At 45.4% G+C, this 8,970-nt stretch overlaps 1 protein-coding gene across 1 annotated transcript; it reads left to right on the forward strand.

Annotated features, from left to right (window-relative positions):
• The first annotated feature begins 215 nt into the window (after positions 1 to 215).
• On the forward strand, positions 216 to 8,576 carry HEATR1 (HEAT repeat containing 1). Its single transcript, XM_073612695.1, has one exon. It carries the CDS (start codon positions 397 to 399, stop codon positions 6,820 to 6,822), a length of 6,426 nt encoding a protein of 2,141 aa, XP_073468796.1. The 5' UTR covers positions 216 to 396; the 3' UTR covers positions 6,823 to 8,576.
• Positions 8,577 to 8,970: the final 394 nt, after the last annotated feature.

Genomic DNA, 8,970 nt, shown 5'->3' on the forward strand with positions numbered 1-8,970 from the left:
AGTGCAGGGTGTAGCAAGATGGCGGTGACGGAACGTCACTTCCGTTAGACATTCTAACGGGTCGCCTAATCTGACGAAACACTACTTGGCTTCTCCTCTTCACAGCCGACGGCTGCAAGCACATCCACCCACCGCTCCAACCCTCCTTATACCTGCCTCGCCCCCCGGTCCCCTCTCTGCAGTGCTTTAGCCTTTGCGTCCACGCCCCCCCCCCTCCCTCTAGTAGTTGTGACGTAGACCGGAAGTGAGCTCCGGGAACTAGTTCCGGGTGAAGACGCGCTCCGTAGCCCATGTGGTGTAGAGGAATTGCTTGTGAATAGATCGGCTGCTCGGTAATCGGGCCGCACAAACGAGTGACCGGAACGTTCCCGGGCGGGAAGCAGAGGACCTCCAGCGATGACTTCTTTAGCGCACCAACTGAAGCGCCTGGCTCTCCCCCAGACGGAGGCCGGCCTCTCTCAGCGGAAACATGCCGCCTCTCTTCTGTTTGAATCCAAGGAAGCCTCGGTCCTGGACAGGGAGACGTTCTATGCGATCGGATGTACGGGTCTGGATGAACTGGTGGGGATTGACTGTTCGTTCGAGGCCTTCCAGGAGACTCTGTTCAGTAGGAGCTCGGTGAGTGTGGAGCGCAGTGTGCAGACCAAGGCCGTGTCCCAGCAGCTGGATGAGGACATCTCTGTGTTCCTCACACATCTCTCTCCATACTTTATGATCAAATCGGCCCACAAGTGTCTGGAGTGGCTGATCCACCGCTTCCAGGTCCACGTGTACAACCAGGACAGTGTGATGGGCTGCGTCCTGCCCTATTATGACACCAAAGTCTTTGTCCGGGTCGTTCAGCTCCTGAGGATCTCGGACCCGACTCATAAATGGCACTGGCTGCACCCCATTCAGAAAGCCGGCGTCCCATTGGCCCGCAGCACTCTGGTCACGCATTGTTCCACGGACATGGGGTTTTTGGAGTTCATCTGCAGCTCAGTCACCAAGTCTGTGAAGGAACTGTCCAAACACGCAGGGGTCACAGCCAAACTCCGAATCTGGATGTCCTTTTATGTCTCCAGTATAGTGGCCGCTTTGGACTCCGGTAACGTTTCCGACATGCTGGTCGCCAAGCTCCTTCCTTATATACAGAAGGGGTTAAAGACTTCCCTGGTGGAATACAAATCGTCCACGCTCATCATCATCTGCCAGTTGGCATCGAAATCCGTTCTGGCGCCTTCTCTGGTGAAAGCCCTGGCATCTCAGGTCAGCAGAACACTCCTCAAAACGCCGTCTCTCCTCCGAGAAGGTGTAGGGTGTCTGATTGTACTTCTGCAGAATCAGCAGTCGTCGGATGTGGGGGAAAAGCCATTTCTTCATCTCTGCAAGGTGCCCGAGCTGGTCAGCGTCCTGAAGGAAATCTCCAGCTCCTATGACATCTCCTCGTTTCTAGAATACCTTCTACTGAATTTGGTCTCCTCCATCATTCGCTCAGTAGGTGAAGGAGCTGACGTGGTAAGTCCCGTTGCATGTAAAGCTATTCTCGAAGCGATACTCCACGATATCACGCTGGAAGCCAAGCTGTCTAAGAAGTTAGCTCAGTCTTTTCTGGATGAGTACTTCTCGTTTGGTGAACAATGCTGTAAGGACGATAACAAAATGACTGAGTTGGGAGAAAGCTTCCTGCCTCTCATAAGGCTTTTGGAAACCAAATACCCCCAATCTTTGGATTTGGTGCTGGAGAAACAGCTGAAGAATGTGTTGGCTCAGGAAGAGCAGGGTTTATTCCACCAGTTCATTACACTCTCCACCAGCAGAGGGAGTCATGAGCTACTGGAAGACTGTCATACATCTCTCCTGCTCCGCTTAAACCATCCACAGCCAGCAGTGAGAAAACAGGCTCTCCTGCACCTTAACAACATCATGGAGACCTCTAAGCCAGGTTTTGATGAATCCTTCTTTAAGGAAGCTATCATGGCTCGCCTCATGGATGACAGCGTTGAGGTACTTTTGTCCACCTTGAATTCTTTAAAGGTGTACCACAATCATTTCACAGGCACCGAACATATCGTTTCAGATCTTCTTACCTTATTCTATAGAACTGATCTCTCTAAGGATGATGACTGGTGCAAAGTACTTCAAGAAGCTGCAAACCTCATAATCCTAAACAAATCAATAATAGATTATCCACAACTGTGCAACAAAATGATGATGACAATAATACCTTATATGATATTCACAAGCAGAGATTTTAATTCGGCTGAACACAGTCTGGCTGTTAACCTGGGAAGAAGCTCTGTATGTAATCTGCATCCATTGCTGAAGGGCTGGAGAAAGGCACTGGATGGCAGCTTGAAGCAGGCTAAACCTGAAAACTCTTTTACTGTAATAAACATGAACTTGGCTCACCTGCTATCAAATAACATGGCTGGAATTGATTCCTCCTCCCTTTTAAACATGCTAGAGGACCTGGTACAACTCGTGGAAAAGAATGCTTTCACTGCAAGAGAGAAATTAACTTTTTATGTGCTCAGCCATGCCCTAGTGAAAGGATACTCGCAATACCAGGATCCTGGGCTACAGGTTGCAAAAAAAATCTTCGAATTGCTTGACAAGAAACTGAGACAACTGGAGAGCTCAGCACAGATTGCTGAAGACAAGTGGCTGATCGATTACACCAGTGGGGAAGAGCTGCACAAACTGCTGCTGACCAAATATATTGATGAGCTAAATGCTGAGCACAGTGCAGAATCGGAGGAAGCGGTTCTGCTGATGTTGAGGCTAAAGACATTCATAGAAAGTTTAAGACGTCCAAAATCTTTTCCAAGCGGTGATTTATGGTGGAATCCTGAGACAATGGACAGTGTGAGCTTCAGCTACCTGGAAGTTCTTGTTGGTCTTTTTGATGTGATTGTGTGGGGGGCCAGTGAGGGAAAGCATAATGTCAGCTTTAGAACTCTCCTAGGACTTTTATTCAAGGAACACTTAAAGGATCCTTTTCAAAGATTTGGCTTCCTTTCCCTGTTATGGACATCGTGCTACAACCTCACAAGTTCACTTGGCTGCATGGTAAATGCAGTGCTGCAGACCCAAGCGCTTTACATCGGCCAGAGCTTCCTTGCTTCTGAGACTCCAGCAAGGAAAAAACAGTTAATGCTGATGTCTTCTCCTGTGGTGGTATCCTTGCTGGTCAATCTGACTAGTCCAGTTAAGGAGGTAAGGAAAGCTGCCATTGCCTGTCTAAATGTACTAAATATTGTAAAGGATTCCCCAATGTCCCCAGTCATACAGGCTCTGATGGAAAGAACTGAAGAGATTGTTGCTGATTCTGCCTATGTGTCACTGCTTCTCGGTAATCTATTTATGAGTGCAAGTACTTCAGATCCATCTAAGGATGCACTTAAGCGCTCAAATGCTTTGGGTCAACTCTTGTGTGTACTGCAAACAACAAGCTGCCCGACCTACATTGGCAAAGTCTTGCTCATGGCGCTACATGATGTAAATGGTGAGGTTGTTCTCATTCAGCTTTTGCCAGTTTTGGAGAGACTGTTGGAGAAGGTTGCACATAATGCCATAGATGAAGGTCACGTAGACGAGGCACTTTTGCTTCAGCTCATTCTCAGAAAATTTAACAAGCATTCTGCTTCTCTCTTGCCCAAGAACCAGCAATGCCTAGATATGTTTGTGCAAGTTCTGAAGACTCCCCAAGTCATTCACAGTGGGATACCCACCTTCCAAATCGTTACACTAAGACAAATCAATAAAGCATTCTTTGCTGCTATAAATGATGAAAGTGTTCAGCAGAAGCTTCTTGGTGTCATGTTTGATTTACTGGTGGACAACAAAAATACTGCAAGTTCCCAAGCCATCACCAGTGCTTTTAAATCTCTCTCTATAAATGCTGGACTCATCAGTGCAGAACTTGAACCTCCTGGAAGAGACAAACGCATATTATCCGTGCGCCAAACAAGGAGGTCTAAAATGCAGAAGCCAAAGACTGACACACAGGTGGAAGAAAATGTGAACTGGCCCAGAACCACTATTATTCTGGAGCTGTTGCAGCACAAGAAGAAACTAAAAGAACCACATTTATTGGTCCCTACCCTCTTTTACCTGCTCTCTAGGTGCCTTGAGTCTTCAAATCTTAAGCAGGAAAACTTTGAGTACAACCAACAACTGATCCTCAGCTGCCTGCACAACATCTGTCAAAAACTTTTAGCTGATAATGGGAAAAGTGCAAAAGAGATTCTGGATGAGGAAAAGTTCAGTGTGGAACTGATTGTCCAGTGTGTGAGGACCTCTGAGATGCCCCAAACTCATCATCATGCTTTACTACTACTAGGAACTGCTGCTGGAATATTCCCAGACAAAGTTCTGCACAACATCATGCCCATCTTCACTTTCATGGGTGCCAGTGTCATGCGTTTAGATGACAGTTACAGTTTTCAAGTAATCAGTAAGACTGTGCAGACTGTGATCCCTTCACTTATTCAAGTAGGAGAGGAATCGTCTAAGGAGATGAGAGATGATGTGGAGAAAGTAGTTGAAAAGATTTTACATGTATTTGTGGATGCCATTCCTCATGTTCCAGAACACAGACGCTTGCCCATTCTGTCACAGCTCCTGGAAATTGTAGGGGCCGAGCGCTTTCTCTGGGTACTACTGGTTCTTTTTTTTGAGCAGCATGTATCCAAATCGATGGAAAAAAATGAAGAGAAGGATGCAATGTTGGAGCGAGATACCGATTTTTGGATAACCGTCTGCTGTAAGTTCAATGTCTATATACAGCTAGAAAGCATGATAAAACTCTTGAGATTTCTTGCCAGACTGCCAGAAAATAATGAAGATTTGCATCAGCAGATGAAAGGAAAGATACATAAACCTCAGAATCAAGACTTTGAGCTCTTCAGTTTGGAAACTCACTCAGCCAAGCAGCTACGCCACTTTAAGTTCTTGTCTGTATCCTCCATTACCCAAATCCTGGCATCTCAAAGCTTTATCAGCAAGGTTGTAAAATGTGAAAGTGAAGACTTAAAAAGCCTGGAGCAAGGGTTATTGGAAGAAGTTCTTTGCTATATCAACTTAGTAGCACGTTCAGTGGAAGCAAATGCAGACAAACCTACAGCAAAATTCTGGCGTGCACTTCTAAACAAAACATACGAGCTGCTGGATAAAGTAAACGCTTTACTGCCTACAGAAGTGTTTATCCCAGTATTACGTGGTCTCCTAACTAATCAACTGCCATCTGTGAGGCGTAAAGCAATGGATATACTAAACAATAAATTGCAACACCAAGCCCAATGGAGGGAAGAACAATGTGAATTACTTTTGGGACTTGTTAATGACCTCCTGATTGTTGCACAACGGAATTCTAACATGGAAGAGGAAGAGCAAGCAATCAACAGACAGACTGCCTTATACAGCTTGAAGCTGCTCTGCAAACATTTTGGTTCTCGGAGGCAGCAGGCGTTTGTGCCTGTAATTAATGTGGCTGTAGACATCATTGCAGAGGGGCAGAAGGAAAAGAACATATTGGGCAGTGCTTTGCTGTGCATTGCAGAAGTTACCAGTGTAATCAAGGCCCTGAGTATTCCTCAGCTTCCCAGACTGATGCCAGCTCTACTCTCCACCTTAAAAGAAAGGAAAGAACTGCTTACAAGTGAGATTCACCTGCTCAGCATATTGACAGCTCTACAAAAGGTGCTAGAGACACTGCCACATTTCATCAGCCCCTACTTATATGAGTCCTTGCTACAGGTTACACTGCTTGATAAATTAGATGTTAAAGATGGATCAACTTCTCAGATTTCGTTAAGAATTAAAGCTCTGAAAACAACATTGTCAACCAAGCTGACCACCAGAGTTCTCCTTCCTGTAATATCCAAATGTTACTGCCACCTTGTGGACACAAAGCAGCAACAATGCATCTCCCCTCTTATGGATGTCTTGAGGGATCACATAGCTGGAATGGATAAGCTGCAGCTCTCAGCTCACCAGGCTGAATTTACAAGTTTCTTTCTCAAGGCCTTGGATTATAGAGTTGAGCAATCTGAGACTGACCTAAAAGAAGTGGGTAACGTTGAGGGGCATATCCTCAACTGTCTGGTCATAATGATCATGAAGCTATCAGAAGCAACATTCAGGCCACTCTTCTTCAAGCTTTTTGACTGGGCTAAAACAGAAGGAGCCCCAAAGGAGAGACTCATCACCTTCTGCCGGCTCGCAGATTGTATTGCTGACAGATTGAAGGGGCTTTTCACATTGTTTGCTGGGCATCTCATCAAGCCATTGGCAGAAATTTTAAATCAGACAAACACCATGAAAACAGATGAAGCATTTTTTGAGTCTGATGACAACAGTGAGAAGAGTTGCCTGCTGCTGGATTTTGTTCTCAACTGCCTGCATAAAGTCTTCCTGTATGACACTAAGCATTTTCTCACCAAGGAAAGAGCAGAGGCTCTGATGATGCCCTTACTGGATCAGATTGAAAACTTGCTTGGTGGAGATGAGAAGTTCCAGTCAAGAGTAAACGAGAGCTTGGTCCCGTGCATTGCTCAGTTCTCTGTTGCCATGGCTGATGACTCTCTTTGGAAGCCGCTTAACTACCAGATTCTTTTAAAGATGCGACACTCTTCTGCAAAAGTTCGCTTTGCTGCACTGCTTGTGTTGGTTGATTTGGTGGAGAAATTAAGAGAGAATTATTTAGCCCTGCTCCCAGAAACCATCCCTTTCCTAGCAGAACTCATGGAGGATGAGAGTGTAGAGGTTGAACAGCAATGCCAGAAGACCATCAAGCGGCTAGAGAGCATTCTTGGAGAATCATTGCAGAGCTATTTCTGATCATTTGAACTGCCCTTTTCACTGCCTTAGTGTGTACCAGAGTTTATATGTTGTGTTCTGGAACAAGAACATCTTTCCCATTATTAGAGGAAGAGATGGTCTTAAATATGGTTCTCATATTTAGGACAAATGTGTTCCAAGTATGCATTGCCTGTGACAAACATCCTCTTCTCTTCCTTTTTTTTGATTTGTTTGTTTTATCTTCAGTTACTTCCTGGTTTCCAGGCCTAGGCAAATGTCCTACATCCCAGGTGAGGAAGAGGAAGGGTTTCTCAGCACCCCGACTTTCATAAACTACATTTTTACTATCTCTAGCAAACAGATGCCACATTTCCTAAACTTTTACCTTGTTGATTTCTGTAATGCGGGTAAAAGCGGAAGTACACTGTATTCTGAGCACCACAAATTAAAATTGCTATTTTATTTCTAATGTTTTAAATCAAACGCACCCCATGTTTCCATATTTTTTTTTTTTTTTTTTTGCAGAGAAATTACTTTGAAAAGCACACCCCTAGCATTTTTTTTGGCCGTGACCATCTTGAGTAAGAACAGATGATTCATGTAGTATTTACTTCCTGTAATCCATCTGCCCTTAGCTCAGACATGTAGGCAGGAGCGTGTGCTTAGCTGAGAAATCCTTCTTTCCCTCCTCAGACTCCTGGGATGTATGACATCATTTGCCTAGGCCTGGAAACCAGGAAGTAACTGAAGAAATTTAAACAAAAAAAGTTGAAAACAAGTAAATATGTTGTCTGTTTACTAATGCTACCAGCATAGTGAGCAAAACTAGTCAATGTTAATTGAGGGAGTGAAGTTTTGCATTCTGTAATGTCTGTTTTGTTTAGTTTGTATGATTTCCTGCTGTTCATTTGGGTTGGGGAACGGTTCGGCCTGAGCATAGGTTCGGCCGAACATCTGCCAGTTCGGCTATTCGCCAAACACCCGAATTTGCAAGGTGTTTGCCGAATGTTCACCCCACCGAACACCCTTTAATGCATTGCGCGCTGCACAGTACATTCTGCACCCTGATTGGGCTAAGCTTTGTAAGCTGGTTAAGAAGTGGTGCTGGGAAGCCAGCTGCAAGGTCCAAAACAACTGATGAATCAGCTGTCAATGGGCTTCCCCGCTGGCAGCTAAAAAAAAAAAAAAATGGCGGTTGAAAAAAAAGAAACGTGGGTCCCCAAATCCATACCAGACTCTTATCCGGGCATGAAGCTTGGTAGGTCAGGAAAGGGGCAGGAGGGGCGAGCGAGCACCCCTTCTGAACCATATCTGGCCACAACATAGGGGGTTTGTTGCTAGCAGCATAGTGAGTAAAAATTGTCAATGCTGATTGAGAGGAGTGAAGTTTTGCATTCTGTAATGTCTGCTTTCTTTTTTTTTTTTTTTTCCTGCTGTTCATTTGGGTTGGGAAATGGTTCGGCCGAACATTTGCCTGTTCGGCCGTTCGCCAAACGCCCAAATTTGCAGCGTGTTAACCGGATGTTTGCCCCGACGAACACCTTGTAATACACTGAGGTCTGCACAGTGCATTCCGCGCCCTGATTGGTCAAAGCTTTGCCCAATCAGGGTGCAGTGTAAGCTGGTTAAGGAGCGGGGCCTGGGAAGCCAGCTGCCGTATCCTTAACAACCAATAAGTCATCAGCTGTCAATGGGTTTCCCTGCTGACAGCTGATTAAATACAAAAAAAAAAAAAAAGTAATGGTAAAAAAAAATAGAAAAAACCAGTGTGGGGTCTCCCCCAAAATCCATATCAGACACCTATCCGAGCATGTAGCCTGGCAGGTCAGGAAAGGGGAGGGGACGAGCGAGCGCCCAACCCCCCCGAACCATACCAGGCCCCATGCCCTCAACATGGGGGGTGGGTGCTTCGGGCGGGGGGGGTGGGGCTCGCTCGTCCCCTCCCCTTTCCTGACCTGCCAGGCTACATAGCACCCCCTACCCATCCACCAAAAAAGTGGACAAAAAAATAAAGATGAGATAAGCGTTTAATAAAAAAAAAAAACTGTGTCCCTCGATGTAAATCCATCCTCGGACACTCCTGGAACAAAAACATGAGATCCTTGTGTGATGTGATGGCAGATATTGTTATACTTTCAAATGTTTCAACTGATTACAAAATGTCATGTTTGATGTGCTATGTATTAT

The sequence above is a fragment of the Aquarana catesbeiana genome, linkage group LG02, assembly GCF_042186555.1.
Source record: "Aquarana catesbeiana isolate 2022-GZ linkage group LG02, ASM4218655v1, whole genome shotgun sequence".
Lineage (NCBI taxonomy): Eukaryota > Metazoa > Chordata > Amphibia > Anura > Ranidae > Aquarana > Aquarana catesbeiana.